This window comes from Artemia sp. Qi Xiang Cuo, chromosome 16, assembly GCF_049724085.1.
Source record: "Artemia sp. Qi Xiang Cuo chromosome 16, ASM4972408v1, whole genome shotgun sequence".
Classification (NCBI taxonomy): Eukaryota; Metazoa; Arthropoda; class Branchiopoda; order Anostraca; family Artemiidae; genus Artemia; species Artemia sp. Qi Xiang Cuo.
In genome coordinates, this window is record NC_142809.1 from 5,824,978 (window position 1) to 5,840,694 (window position 15,717).

Consider the following 15,717-nt stretch of genomic DNA (forward strand, 5'->3'; position numbering starts at 1 on the left):
GGAGCGTCCATGCTTCAGAGCCATATTTGACCTCTGTCATCACTGTAGCTTCTAATGTTCTAATCTTGGTTTGCACTTATCTTCCTATTCCAGACTTTTTAACTGTGAACACACCCTGAGCCTTGGCTATTCTACTTTTAACATCTTCACTCCACCATCTTTACTAATAATACTACCAAGGTAAGTGAAGCTGCCCACATGATCGATCTTTTCATTACCCAACGTCACCTTTTCATCTTCACTTATTCCTAGCCTTAGTGACTTAGTCTCCCTAACATTAATTTGAAACCAATTCTAGCACCAGCACCCTGAATTGCTCACACTTTCATCTAGGATGCGTAAATTATCAGCATAATCCAAGTCCAGGAGACTTTTTCCTCCCAATTTGATTCCGTGGTCTCCCATTGCCTTTTATATGCTCCTTAAAATAAAGTCCATCAAAATAATCGATATAAAGGAAGATAGAACACAACCCTGCTTAACTTCGGATTTAATACAAAACCAGCTGCTAACCTAATTTCTTACCATAACCGCAGCAGTGTTATTCTCGTACATAGCACTAATTACTTTAATGTATTTGTCTGGTATACCATACAAGGATAAAACCTTTACTAAAGCTCTTCTATCAACAGAATCGAACGCTTACTCATAATCTATAAAACTGAGGACCAAAGGTGTTTGAAAACTCAAGCACTTCTCAATTATTATCATAAGAGTTAAAATTTGGTCCACACACCCTTTACCTTTTCTAAAACCGCACTGTACTTCTCTTAAAACTTTGTCTATGACACCTCTCAGTCTAAAAAGTATCATATTACTAAGTAATTTACTACCTACAGAGACCAGACTAATGCCTCGATAATTAAACACTCACTTTTATCACCTTTCTTATAAAGTGGCTTAATTAAGGTTTTCCTAAAATTGTTAGGTACTTCCCCTTTTTCAAAAACAATATTCATAATCTTCAGTAAGTTATTTCTAACCTCAGAGCCATCATATTTAAGAAACTCATTTAACACCCTATCAGCACCTGGAGCCTTATTATTTTTTAATCCTTTTAGTAAAATTAATATAAAACAATAATAACGTAATAATACAAAATATAATAGTTTTATATGATTGATATAAAATAATAATAATATATGTTTTAACGTTCCAGAACATCAGATTAATATAAAAATTAACATAAAACAATAATATAAAAATGGTCGATTTTTTTTATTACAAATGCACAACGAAATAAAATGTTTGCCTGTTTTGCTTATTATAAGTATGAAGTTGTTTAAATTAGAGCCATGGAAAGTTAAAATTGTAGTTGCCAGTCATTTATGATAAGGGTAATATTAACTAGTTAATAATATTTGGAGATAATCGGCTTCTCGAACATACCCATCAATGCTCCAAGCCGTTCCTGAAGTATTGTAGATGTGCTCTTTTGACAACTGGGTTGCACATGGTGTCTTTTGATTAAGTTCAACATTTTCTGAAAGTTTCAACAACTGTTTCAGAGACTGCAGATATGCCGTTTTACAAACATATATGCATACAATAAATTTTGATTTGGTACGTAATCCGCCTCAACATTTGCTGTAAGTTTAAACTGGATACCACCAGTCTTTCCTTTGACGGTGCAGATACGCTCTTTGACATTTGAAGTTCCTATTTTTTTTAATTAATTACTTATAAAGGCTTTAATGTTTTGATGACTTATCAACAACTTTGTAGCATTTCAACTTGGATGCTCATAAAAGACCTTTTAATCTGATTCAACATTTGCAGAAAGTGCAACTTATTACAATCGGCACTTTCTGAGATATTGCAGATACGCCCTTTCGATCACCTGGATCAATATTTTTGTCTTAATTTATTTCAACATCCCCCTCATCATTCTAAATTTCCAGCTTAACAACCTTAGCCACTCCTGAACCTTAGTTAAACAATAGTAGTAGCAGCAGAAGAAGCGGTTGCAGTCGTAAGCAGACACAGACGCTACTAGTCCAGTCAAAAGTTGTCGCAAGAAGCCGGAGTCACGATTAGTCGCGGTTACAAGTAGTTAGTTTCATGTAGGTCGTAAATAGTGGCAGTTGCAAGTTGTCACAAGCAGTCGCAAGTAGCTGGAGTCACGAGTAATGGTGTGTTATAAATCTTTCGTAAAAAAATTTTTTCCTTGTCTAATAAGTTTCTAGTGTAACATAGAACAAAAACTAAATCGTTTGAAACCATCCATGTATTGCCTAAGACTGGAGGTTAACATAAGAAAAATGACTAGCTCTGTTGTTTTTGAGCCATTTCCTTGGCCTTCGCTTTTTCAATTTTGGCAATCCTGGCATTAGATTTCGAACCAAGGGTTCCACCTCCCCAGTGTTTCTTGATCTCTTCAAACCTGTCGTTGTAGTTGGTCTTCACGGTCTCGATTAGTTTCGCTAAGGCGTTACGGTCACCAGCTTCAACCTATGAAATAGTAAATATAAGCATCCACTTCAGAATTTCTTATTTTGCTACATATTCATTTAGCATTATGTCAGGAAATAGGAGTCATATCATGGTATATCATGGGATTGGCTCTAAATATATACTCATCATTCAAAATCAGCATCAAATAAAAATGGCTAATTATAAGGACAAAAGAGAACCCGAATTCTGCAACATTTCCCCATTAACCCTAAACCACTGTATATTTTGAGGTGGGATGAAACAAAAAGTAACAATAATCTGGATACTATTATTTGTTCAATCTTTGTACAAGTGAGGGGCGGACAAAACTCACCCATGGCATAGATTGTTTTTTCTGTGACTTTCTCTCTGCTTATTAGAAACGGCTCTAACAATTTTGTTTGAAACTGCTATCTATAGAAGTTTTATATATTATCAAATCCTCTAAGACAGGATAATTAAATTATAAAACTCATCCCAACCATGAGAACCAAATTTCAAAAACCCAATTCGGTACATCGATATAACTAAATTAGCAGTTATAGATGATAGCAAAATCCAGGACATTCTATAACACTAACAGGGATAAAAAAAAAAATCTGAATTACTAATGGTAGGTTAATATCAAAGTATAATCACCTACAGAACAAGTACTGACAAAATATCCTCTCCACACAAAAAAGTGACCCTGTGTATACCTATGCGAACCTGGCAACCAAAGTATAATCACTTACGGAACAAGTACATCACTCGTCTCCTGAATCACGCTCTAGCATAATTATTGGCTGGAGCAAAGTACTTTGGCTCGGAGCGATTAAGTAGTACAACATTTTGCGTCTAGAGGCGCTGAGGTATGCGGGGTCACTTTTGGAGAGTTTTGTCAGTACTTGTTCCGAAGGTGATTATACTTTGGTTCATACATAGTATAAAAACGGGATTAAAACAGGCATCGGGTGTCTATTAGAACAAGTTCTATACCTGTGTAAGAGCAACAGCGGAACATGTCTTCCTGCGGACGAGTCTGCCAAGTCGTGACTTATCCTTAACAATACAATAGGGGACACCCATCTTTCTGCAGAGTGATGGAAGGAAGATAACAAGCTGAAAGAGGGTAAAAAGTTTTATTAAAATGTGTTTTGTTCATTTTCTAGGATAGTTCAAGTACTAGAGAGATTCAGGGTTAAAAAGCTCGTTTTTAAACTGTCAGTGGATGTCCAGAGTAACAATGGAAAGTTTCATCATGTTATTTGGCAATGCCAATCTAGCTCAGCCATTCTGAGACAACTCAAAATTGAGAATACAGCTCCAATTGAAGCCATCACACTATTACAAATAGAATTTAATTGCAAGTATATTTAAGACTGAAAAAGCTTCAGTCCATTTTGCTTGACTGACGTTTCCCAGAGAAGAGTCTACCGGTTTTAAAACATATCATCATAAATTTCGATTTTCCCTGTCACAGTTGGTTAAAAAAAAAGAAGAAAAAAGTAATTTCCAGAAAAAAAAATCTTACTAGATATTTGAAAAAAGGACGTAGGTAGCAGGTAGACCACTAAGCCCAGGCGTCTGAAATCCTAAACTTTCTTTAGTCTCTAGGGACCGTGTTCAAATTATCAAACATTTTTTTATCATGCCCCCTCTCCAAAGAAATGCTAACCACGTGCCTTATTTCAAACTGAATAAAACTTGTACAAAAAAAAGAGAAGATACAGTAATTTCAAAAAATATACCATGAATGTGCAATAGCAAATAGCCAGCCCCCCAAAAGCCCAATACATGATGAAAAGATATCAAACTTTTCAAATCACAAGAAAACAATATCCAAATTTTTCCCATAATATTATTTTTCCAGAGAAAAAAAGGCTCAAATTTATTGCTTAGTAATATAAAAATTATAAAGTCTAAAAGCTACTCTGCAGGCTAAGCCTTTTAAAACGAAAAAAAAAATGAATGGCAACAGTAATCATCTTAAATTAGTGTGTACTGATTTTACACAATTTGAAGAAGAAAATAGAAAAAAACAACAGTGAAACAAATCCTCCCTCTCTGTAGCTATAATATTATTAACATGGATAAGAAAAACTTGACTTTAATAGTACAAAACACGATGTAACAGAGGGCAGATAAGCATCAAACATGATAACAGCCTATACCACACGCCCCAGTCCGTTGCAGACCCCGAGGGTATGGGGGAGGTACATTGGTCCTCCCCTAACACGGGACCTGCTTACTTTAGAGCAGGTACCTTAGTTATGAACTACGTTCATTTTTATTCTAACATAAAACAGGTCACATACAATAGATGCTTTGAAAAAAACAAACAATGAATTCCGAAAACCAAATATGAATGAAATTGCACCCCTGCTTTTAATTTTGAACATAGCTTTTTTTATACATAACACATATATTTTTATCAAAGTAGACAATTATATGTATAATTACTTCCAAGTTGAAAGATATCATTAATGACTTGAAGATATCATTTATTATAAAATATCCATTTCAATGGATATTTTGAATATCCATTGAATATACTGCGACAAGCCTATGGCTCTCTCCTGTGTTGAATAAAATAAATAAATCACTTTCTATGCAAAAAGTAAAAAAACTCACTTCAACTGGGTTAACATCATGAGCAATAACAACCAACTGCGCCTTTTTCTGCTCAACCAAGCAAGTGACATCATTAATACCCTGGCGAACAACAGCAGGTCTTTTGGTTACAGGTACTTCCTTGCCAGCAGCCTTGGCTTCAGCTTGGGCCCTCAAGCGTTGCCTTTTAGCTTGTTTCGACTCTGGCTTATATTTGTCCAAAAGCTTGAACATTTGTACAGCTGAAAATAAACAATACACATTGACTACTTTACAAAAACAGACAACATGTATGGATTACAGATATTAGCTGCAATCATATTTAGTCTAAAGGGCACAAATTTTAGGTCACAGTGGGTAATTATTAATGACAATTAATAATATAAAAGCACACAACATGTATGTATTACGGATATTAGTTGCAATCCTAGTCTAAAAAGCACAAATTTTAGATCATAGTTGCTAATATATAAAAACATAGTGGCTAATATATAATGACGGTTTATAAGCTAAAAATAAGTTTATAAGCTAAAATAAGCTAAATATAAGCTTAAAAACATAGTGGCTAATATATAATGACGGTTTAGTAATATAATAGTAAAAATAGGATTATGTAATAAGCTAAAAATAATTCAATTTCCTTGTCCCCCTCTCGCCTGTACCTAAACCCAAGATATTTTCATTTTAACCTTGTAGTAGGACACAGCTTAGCAATACGGGGCTCGGGGTGTAATCCAACCTGTTTCAAGGTTGAGTTTTGGAAAATAGGACCCAGCAACTGAAACGTCTAGTTAACAACCTATAAACCACCAATGGCTCAGGAGGATATTTTTCCTTTCTTATCTATTTTGTTTTATAAGCAACTTATTATTACTGAACAGTTTATCATTATATACTGTATTAATACATAGTAATAATTATACACTACTATATATCTTATTGTTATTTACATTACAATACAACTTATTATTACTGACCAGTAACCAAATTAAATAATATAGGCTGGAAGCATACTAGTAATGTAATATATAGCAAAAATAGGTAATTCTAAAATATAATGGTGACATTACAGAATGAAATAATGGGCTAAAAAAACATATTTCACTGCATAACCGTCTTACCTTCCCAGAAACACTAGGTTACTTCGTTTTACAACAATTCTGATTGTAAGTCGCAACAGACGAAGGACAACCAACTCAGGGAAAGATTAGAAACAAAAATTTCCTATCATTTCCATCTCCCCAACCAAATTTAACTGGGGGCATAGATTACTATGCGACAGGAGGGCAGTTGCCCCAAAAGCCATTGTTCTTCCCAATTTTTTCTTTTAATCTCTCCCTAAGTTTCAAATATAAGCAGCTGAATACGATTTCATTTGTTAGCATGACCATATCATTTTAGATGCTATTACTTTAACATTTTTTTTTCACTGTTCAAATCCATATTGTTATCAATAAAACGTGAATGACACTGAAGCCGTTTATAAGGATTGAGAAAGGTAACAACACTAGTATTTGTACACATAATAAAGAGTTGTTTTTGGAAAAGTAAAAAATGATGTTCTGGCCTCTAGACCGTTTAGCAGGCATCAAGGCCTTACTCACGTTGTGATAGTTTCAGTTCGTTACAAGTTATGACTTACATTCATTTGTAGCAGTATCATACTATCTTTGTTCTATGTGATTCTCCCCTCTAATTTCTTTTCAAAATCGTCAATACCCAGACTGGATCTACACAGTACAACCTTGTTCATAAAGACATTTCTTGTGACCCTCTTCAGTGTGGTTACTTCATTTGGCTTGTGGGTGGAGCCTGGGGGGAGCAGGGTCTAATTTGGCTGTCTTGTTATTATTATATTAAGTGTATTTTTGAAACCCCTTGGACAAAGTTTTTGATTAGCCAAAACATAAGTATTAGCGTTTTATTAGAACAAACGTTTTAAGATCTCCGCAATGAATTTTTTCTGCATTTTGTTTTGTATTGTCCATGAAAATAGGAATAACAGCCGTTTTTAAACAAAAACAAAAAGGTATTTTTCAAAATCTGGGGGGGGGCAGCAAGTACCCCAACTCCTCATTGTATAGATTCGCGAAGCTTGATATAAATAGTTAAGTGTTCTGCTCCAGATAGTCACTATGGCTTTAAGGCAGGCATAAGTAGGGAGCATGTACACTATCTCTGCATGCCTGTTGGTTGATTGCAATGAGAAGGGTGAAATTTTTATTAGCTGCTCAGCCCTGCTGCAAGCTTAAACCCTATTTAAACAACTGTAAAATATTGAGAATATACACCCTTTCATATTTGCCAGACAACAGTTTCATGTTAACTATTTATCTTTGATATTGGGGTGTAACCATATTAATAATGGGGTGCAACCATTTCGAACAACCGTCACAAGCGTTAAATGTCATAGCATCCAAAAGGAAAATCCGTCAGAACCACCAACCATCACAACATCCAAACAAAAATTATGAGCTTATATGATAGTAATAAGCATATAATAGTTGAGAAACAAATTTCGGCTATGTATTTGCACATCAGGGGGTCGGGGTAAAGCATAGCATATATTAAATATGTAACCTAACCTAGGTACCTCCCCCCCTCTTAAACCCCAAAAAACTAAGTTTAAAAGTTTGGATGTTGTAAAAAAACTAAAGTTTAAAAGTTTGGATGTTGTGATGGTTCTGACGAATTTTTTTGTTGATGTTATGACGGATTTTGTGGACGAAATGACGTTGGTGGTCCTGACGGTTGGATGTGATGACGTCTTCCCATTAATGATTAGTGAATTCAAGTATGAATAATTGAAATATCTAATAAATAAATTATACATAAAATAATTTGAACTTTGAAAGTAAATTAAAATTTAAAAATGTGGAGGTTTTATTTCTCCCCCAGATATAATGCAGGTTCTAGGTATGCACACAAACATTTCAAAGAAGAGGGAACAATTGGCCATTTTCTGGAAAATATCATATTTCTGTAATTTCCTTATAATTTTCATAAACTATGGCTACCTTGAAAGATACATATGAGCCATTTGGCTAATATTACCATTTTTAGCACATTGAAAAAATCTCTATAACCATTACATACCTCCTGAATGCACAAACAATCCCCATCATTGCACCACTCTCAAATGAGAGATAGCTTAGGGGTAACAAAGTACATCATTATCCCCAAGGGACTTAGTACTAAAATCTGTGCAGCAGTATAACAACAGCACATGTGCAGCAGTGCAAGTTATATACCTGTTTGACGATCAAGGGTGCTCTTGAATTGGTGAATAGGAGGTGGGACCTTCAAACGCTTTTGGAGGATGGACTCTTGCCTCTGAAGGCGAATGTACTTGGGCCATCTGACAAAACGGCTCAAATCCCGCTTTGGCTGGATATCCTGACCTAAAAATTAAAGTCATTTAAAACTGTATCCCAAGAACAATGATATGTCTAACAAGCCAAAAAAGGATCAGATGTCAATTTAACAGCATGGTTAACCGCTCAGGTGAAGAAATTCAAACAAATTACATCATTTTAAGAGATCTAGAAAAGCTAAAGAAAATAGATTTCAATAGGCCTTCTTTCTTATGCAGAGCTTGTACCCTCAGAACACAGCATATTGACTGCAAAAGCTAGAAATGCAGCCATACTAACTAGCAAAAATGGCAATACTTCCACTATAAGAGAAATTTTATATGGCAACAGAAATAATTCAAAATTTTTTTAGACTGTACAATAAATCCTTTAATAATTGCTAAAATGCTGTCTGGTATTTTTTTTTTTTTTACCAGAAAAGCTTAAGTTTCCAAATATTCCAAAATATTACACTTTCTATGAATTTTTGAGTTTTAATGTTGGGGAAGACCAAATAATTGGTCAGAACTCTAGAAGGTATTCTACCCACCCTGCCTATTTGTTCCTTACATTAGTTAAGTCTAGACAACTAGGATCTTCTCCAAAAAATTCTTATTGACAACTACATTTTTTTAAATCTTACTCATCTCAAGAGTATCAATAAAAATAGAGTGAAACAACCATTTTAATTTAATAATTTCAATCTTTTAAATGTTTATAACCGTTTTAATGTATAATAATTTCTTTAAGCTTTTCTGGTAAAAAAATTGAAATTTCTTTGGGCCTTTAAATATTAATTTTACTCCCCAAGATGTTCATTTTATCTTATTCTGTTGACCTTTCACTAATTATTATTTCAGATCTTTGTTGTTATCAATTTTTTAGCTACTTGCATTATTTAATTCTTGTTTCAACATTACCATGTTCATGTTAAAGCTATGAATATTCTGCACAAAATTTTATTCAAATAAATATTATCCAATGGTAATTGTTTAAACAGCTAGCTATTCCTGCTTTTGACCCAAGACTGCTTAAGTGCCACTTGAATTTAATTTTTGGATTGGACAATTCCCTTATACCCTTGTTATCATCATTAACTTAAAAAAAATATTTTTGATAAAATTCTCACATTTTACAACAATGATAACCAGAACACTTTCACAATCAAGATATTCAGCTGATTCCAGATTACAAACTTACAATGCAGTTTGAAGGTTTTGGAAAGTTGTGTAGCCATAATGATGACTAATAAGAATTGATCTGCATGGTAGTTCCTGACCAGAAAATGGCTTATTCAACCATCACAAGTGTCTACTTGCAACCAGGTCTGGGTTAAACCTTTGGGGATTTTAGACTAACAATACTTTGAATTTTAGAAAATAGGATATTTTAAAATAAAATATTGAAAATAACAATATTTTGAATTTTTAGAAAATTAGTTAGTACACATGTTAAGATTGCAAATATTAGAAAGTTGATATTACATAGAAATGTCAGAGTGAATATATCCATAAGAAAAATTGCCATCAAAAATTTGTTTGTATGCATTTTTGTTATGTTATGAGGTGGGAAAAAATTTTTGAGAAGGGGATCAAACCTAACCCCTCCCCCTGGATACAGCCTTACTGCCTGATTTTCCATCAATTTGCAAGTTTCCATCCTAAAAGAAAGATCATGAGCACCAAAATAGTGCTTTTCAATGAAAATACAAAACAATATTTTGAAATTTTGAAAATCTTAAGACATTATTACACATTAAGATTGCAAATATTAGAAAATGGATATTGCATAGAAATGTCAGAGTGAATATACCCAAAAAAGCCATAAAAAGTTTGTTTATATGCATTTTTGTTATGTTATTATGAGTTAAAAAAATTCAAGAAGGAGATCAAACCCTAACCTCTCCCCCCTGGATACAGCCTTACTGTCATGACAAATTTACCATTACCACAAAACAAATCTCTAATATATATATATATATATATATATATATATATATATATATATATATATATAGGTTTCTACCTGTTATCTACTATAACAGGAAAATGTATTATCAAGATTTTTTTTTATCTAGAGTAACTTTAGATGTTATTGTTACTCAAATTCCTTTTTTTGCAATTAGTTTCCAAAGATGAAGGATTTGAGTATTCTTGAATTAGTTTAGACAATGTTATATAAAATACAATAAGGAAAAAAATGGAACAACTCCTTACAGCCTTATCCTGAGATTTAACACCTAAAGATTAAGAATGAATAGAAAAAGTGAGAAACCAAAGCCCATATTACAAAATAGACAATATTACTAGTAAAAAAAAACATACCAATGCCAAAGTTCTTTGGTCTCTTTTCAAAGAGAGGGTTTTCAACTTTCTTTGTGACTTCCTTCCTGGTAGCCAAGGGAGGAGGGGCTACCTTTTTTCCTACCTTCTTCTTTCCCTGAAAAACAGAATAATTTAAACAAAAGGAACTCAAGAACAGTGTGAATTCCAAAGATTAACAAAAAAAGACAGTCATCATCTGGAGTCATTACTGGTGTCAATATCAATTGCTGGATACCTTTTAAAGGGACAAATAGTAAGTCTGTTGCTCAATCTTACTGCAGTGGAATTAACCCCAGGGCTCTGCAATGCCAAGTAGGCATGAATTCACTGAGCAACTACAGGATAATATTGATCAAGCACCTCATTAAACATAACTCCTAAGCCACCTCTAAGTAGACCCTTAAGACCCCTCCCAGCTAATAACATTTTAGCCTAGAATTTGCTTTTTAATTTTAACTCCTTCTTTTCTGGAATAATTATTTTGCTTTCAAGAATCTGGCCTGTGTCAAACAATGCCTATTGATCCCCCTTAACCAGTCATTTCTATTTGACACTATTAACTTAACTGTTGTTTCTATTGTCATCACTACCCCATAGCCATGCAGTCAAACAGTTTGACTGCAAGAGATCAAACATACCTTGTGAAAAAATTGACAGTTTGTATAATTTGCAACCCTTATCCCAATGGCTCTAGGAGTTATGTCATCCTTGGATACAAATTCATTAATATTTTTGATTAATCTGAACAAAATGGGTACCTTGAAATGTTGATAGATGTCCTTAAGAATTACAGAAGAAATAGATATTAAAAAGGGTTATAGAATGGGAACTGTTATCAGACTCCCCTGGTAACAGTTTAGGAAAGCATTGCATATATTAAATACATAACCTAACCTAGGTAACTTCCCCCCCCCCAAACCCTAAAAAACAGCAGTTTAAAAGTGTACATGCAATGAAAATCACACCATGCATTACATTACTTTATAGTGGTGTCTTAAATTAACCCATCAAAAAAGGTTTTTTTGTGACTGGTTTCTTTGTAACTGCCCAAATAATGCCCAAGTACCGTTTTGTTTTAATTTAGGAAATGTATTTGCATAAAAGTGAAGATCACTGTCTAGTAGTGTCTAGGGTTAATTTAAAGCTAAAACTTTTAAAGGGTAACTACCTCCCAGATAGTTATGATGTTGGTAAACTCTAGGATGAGAATTTGAGAAACTTCCCAGGAACAGTTGAATACTAAACTTAAAGAGTTTAAAATTTGACAATGTGGAGCATGGTTGGAAATAATTTTTGAAATTGTCTTAGGGAATAAAGCTAGGACTGCAGCTAAGAATATGAGTGAAAAAGCTTTATGTTTAATAAAAAGGAGTAGGGACTTGTACAAGAACTATCTGAGTGATAGATCATATGAAAACAAAAGGAATGCAAAGAAAGTGGAGAAAGCATTAAAATATGAACAAAGGAGGTGTGAAGTGGAAGCCATGGATAAAATTGCCAAGGATCTGGAAGATGCAGCTAGACAGCATAATAGTAAAATATTTTACTGGCATGTTAATAAATTGAGAGGAAGTTGTCAATCTGGACTTGTCCCAGCTAAAGATAGGAACACTGCCACAATTAGTGATAAGGCAAGAGTTAAAGAGAGATGGGCAGAACATTTTGAGAATTTGCTAAAGTGAGATAGTTGTAGGAAGACATAGAGGAAAATGAAAAGTTTGTGATACCTTGGATGTGAAGAAAGATGTTTTGTGAGGAAGAATTAGTGACAGTACTAAAAGAATTAAAAAATAATAAGGTTCCAGGTACTGATAGTGTGGTGAATGAGTTCCTTAAATATGGAGGTTCTGAAGTTAGAACTAAGTTACTGAAGATCATGAATATGATTTCTGAAAAAAGGGGAAGTACATAATTTTAGCCTCAGTTTAGCCTCTACAGATTTCTATACTGGGTCCTATCACAATCGAATTTGAGAATATTTTTACTTTTGTATTACCTGATTTGCGACAGTATGACAGTTATTTTGTAGGCTTACTTTTTGGTTGGTTTCAATTATTAACAGATATATTTCAGTTAAATTGGTGTGTTATTGGATGTTTCAGTAATATTGTTTCCAATGTATTCAGTTACTGTATGTTTTTGTTATGTCATTGACATTGTTATAGACTTTTTGGTATTAATAAATAAATAATGATTTTAGGAAAATCTTCATTAAGCCACTTTATAAAGAAAGGTGATAAGACTGAGTGTGGTAATTATTGAGGCCTTAGTCTGGTCTCTGTAGGTAGCAAATTATTTAGTAAGTTTTTAGACTGAGATATCCTATAGACAAAGTTTTAAGAGAAGAACAGTGCAGTCTTAGAAAAGGTAGAGGATGTGTTAACCAAATCTTCACTCATAGGTTAATAATAGAGTAGTCCTGGAGCTGTTAAACACCTTGGGTCCTCAGTTTTATAGATTATGAGGAAGTGTTCAATTCTGTTGATAGAAAAGCTTTAGCAAAGGTTTCATCCTTGTATGGTATACCAGATGAATACATTAAAGTTATTAGTGCTATGTATAAGAAGAATGCTATGGTGGTTAATATAGTAAATGAGGTTAGCAGCTGGTTTTGTATTAAATCAGGAGTTAAGCATGGTTGTGTTCAATCCCCCTTTATATGGATTATTTTTATTGACTTGGTCTTAAGAAGCACAGGAAAAGGCAATGAGAGACCACAGAATCAAATGGGGAGAAATAAGTCACCTAGAATGCAGTTAAATCTGTTCATTTTCTTATAGTTTTGTTAAAATAAATTGTACAAGTGAAAATAACAGGAATAAGAAATAGCCTAACATAGCCTATTGTAAAGAAATTTCAAAAGGTATAGCCCCATCATTTACACAAATATCAGGATCCTCCAGAGGGAGAAGGAGCAGAGAAAGGGGTAGCGTATAAATGTATAACCACACCAGATCATAAGGAGACATGTTAAGAAGACAATTCTTTAATTCTTACTTCCTAATATGCAAAATAATCCTAGTTAGCATATTTTCCATGGGGAGCACCTTCTATGGTCATACATCTGGGTAAAGTTCTACAAAATCATTTTATTGAGTTAGGACTAAAGTGAATACACCATTCGATGCCTTTTTTTTATGCTGATTACTAATATAATAAGCATTTCTATCTGAAATGAATTTCCGCCCCCCCCCCCCTATATAGGCCAATTCAGGGTTAGGTATAGCCTATATAAGGGGGGCTGAAATTCAATTCCAATAGATATGCTTATAATATTCGTAATCAGCATAGAAAATGGCATCAAATGGTGTATTCAATTTAGTCCTAACTCAATAATATGATTTTGTAGAACTTTACCTACATGTGTACTGAGGTAGGTAGGCTACTTCAACATACCTTCCTGGGACACACTTTAGCCTGTAGACCCATACCTGAAAGTTTCATTTTCCTAACCTAGCCCCTTTCAGCCAAAAGTAGCTAAAGTAGAATTTTACCCTGAATAGCCATGCATAATTTGACTAATTTACAATCAATTTTATATAACAAAGACAATCTTATATGCCTAAACCATGCTGCAAAAACTCAAATGTGAACTTTACAATTGAATAGAGCATCTTCTAGCTAGTGAATTAATAGAGAAAAGGAAAATTTACCCCCTAAAAGGCTAGCCTATATGATTGATGGGTGAACCCTGTCTTTTAGTTAACACTGAATGTAACCTTTATATGAATATAAAATCTCAAATATGGGTAAACAGACTGGTTAGTATGAAACCTGAGTAAAAGTTGACAAGTCTTTACCTTTTTGATTACCATCTTGACGATTAATTATGATAACTGTCCTCTCTTCTACCTTGCTCCTATAAGAATGCAAGAAATCTGTTTAATCTTTTGTTGTGTATTTGATTTTCATGATTGGACTACTGTGCCATCTAAAAATAAAATGTGCCATCTTTAAGAATATCCACAGAGCCGCGTCTACATTCGTTGATTTCTGGAAAACTCGTAAGCTAGATAGTGTCGACTGCTACAGCCGTCCCAGTTTTCCGTTCCTGGGTACGACACAAAAAGACACCAATAAATGAAATCATAAGGAAATTATGGGGTTTACCAAGAAAGATAAAAAAGCTTCTAAAAACTCAGAAAAGGCTAAATGAAGAGACTTTCTTTAATTGAAATCTAGAAGGACAAATTTGATGGCCTGCGGCTAATAAGACCCTAGAAAACAGGGCGACAGATAGCAGTTTATATTAGCTGAAATGGCTAATGTGGACTGATGCAATGTTTCCCATTTTCCTGTCATAGCTTTTTAGAATACGCCGAGTGAAGACACACTCTAAAGCCTGTTGTATTAAGAAAGCGTCATTTCGCTTCACTCGTCACTTTCTGCGTTTTGTTAAACAATGATGTTAATTAAATATAGTTAAAAATAGGAAGACTTTTCCTATTTTTCTAAGAAATGAATCCTTCCCTGTCTAGTGAAGTTCGGGATTGATAAGAACTTGTTACTATAGCAAGTTCTTATGATTCCTTTGCTTATTTGAGCAAAAAAGGAATCATTTCTGATAATTCCTTTATAAAGGAAGAAAAGTTGTCCTGCTCTTCTTCAGCTACTAAAGTTAATGGGATTCCTTAGTAAAACGTAGAAGGTAAGGATTGAGGCTTACTTACTAAATTATTTATTTAGTAACTTAAATTATTTCTTATTGAGGCTTTACTTACTAATTACTTACTAAATTAACAGGCCTATAGAGTCATTAAACATTTACATATTATCTATAGTTGTTTCACATATCCATTCTTTTATATCAAATACTTAACGAAAGAGTGTAAAATGAAATATGATGTGTCATGTAAAAATACTGTACCAACCCACAACAAATTATTATGAACTCTAAGTAAACCATTGTTGCATGCCTTTTTTACAAATGTGAAACTACAGATATAATTCAAATAGACATTAATGAGTTTCAGATATAAATTAGATGTTTTTAAAACGACCATTTAATTAGTGTG

At 33.6% G+C, this 15,717-nt stretch overlaps 1 protein-coding gene and 1 non-coding gene across 2 annotated transcripts; both read right to left on the bottom strand.

Moving 5' to 3' along the window:
* Positions 1–2,209: 2,209 nt before the first annotated feature.
* On the bottom strand, positions 2,210–14,619 carry RpL7A (ribosomal protein L7A). The gene is made up of 6 exons (XM_089102609.1): positions 14,503–14,619; positions 10,703–10,817; positions 8,277–8,426; positions 5,047–5,267; positions 3,412–3,534; positions 2,210–2,451 (listed from the first exon to the last, which is right to left on the bottom strand). The coding sequence occupies exons 1-6, from the start codon at positions 14,515–14,517 to the stop codon at positions 2,266–2,268; spliced, it is 810 nt and encodes a 269-aa protein (XP_088958735.1). The 5' UTR covers positions 14,518–14,619; the 3' UTR covers positions 2,210–2,265.
* LOC148942503 (small nucleolar RNA SNORD36) lies at positions 3,603–3,682 on the bottom strand. Its single transcript, XR_016143121.1, has one exon. It is a non-coding gene; the product is annotated as a small nucleolar RNA SNORD36 (small nucleolar RNA).
* Positions 14,620–15,717: the final 1,098 nt, after the last annotated feature.

Excerpts from the sequence above, each read along its gene's own strand:
- RpL7A (XM_089102609.1), bottom strand. Across the intron at positions 8,427-10,702 it reads ACCAAAGAACTTTGGCATTG|GTCAGGATATCCAGCCAAAG; the intron begins GTATGTTTTTTT and ends TTTAATTTTTAG. Across the intron at positions 2,452-3,411 it reads CCGCTGTTGCTCTTACACAG|GTTGAAGCTGGTGACCGTAA; the intron begins GTATAGAACTTG and ends ACTATTTCATAG.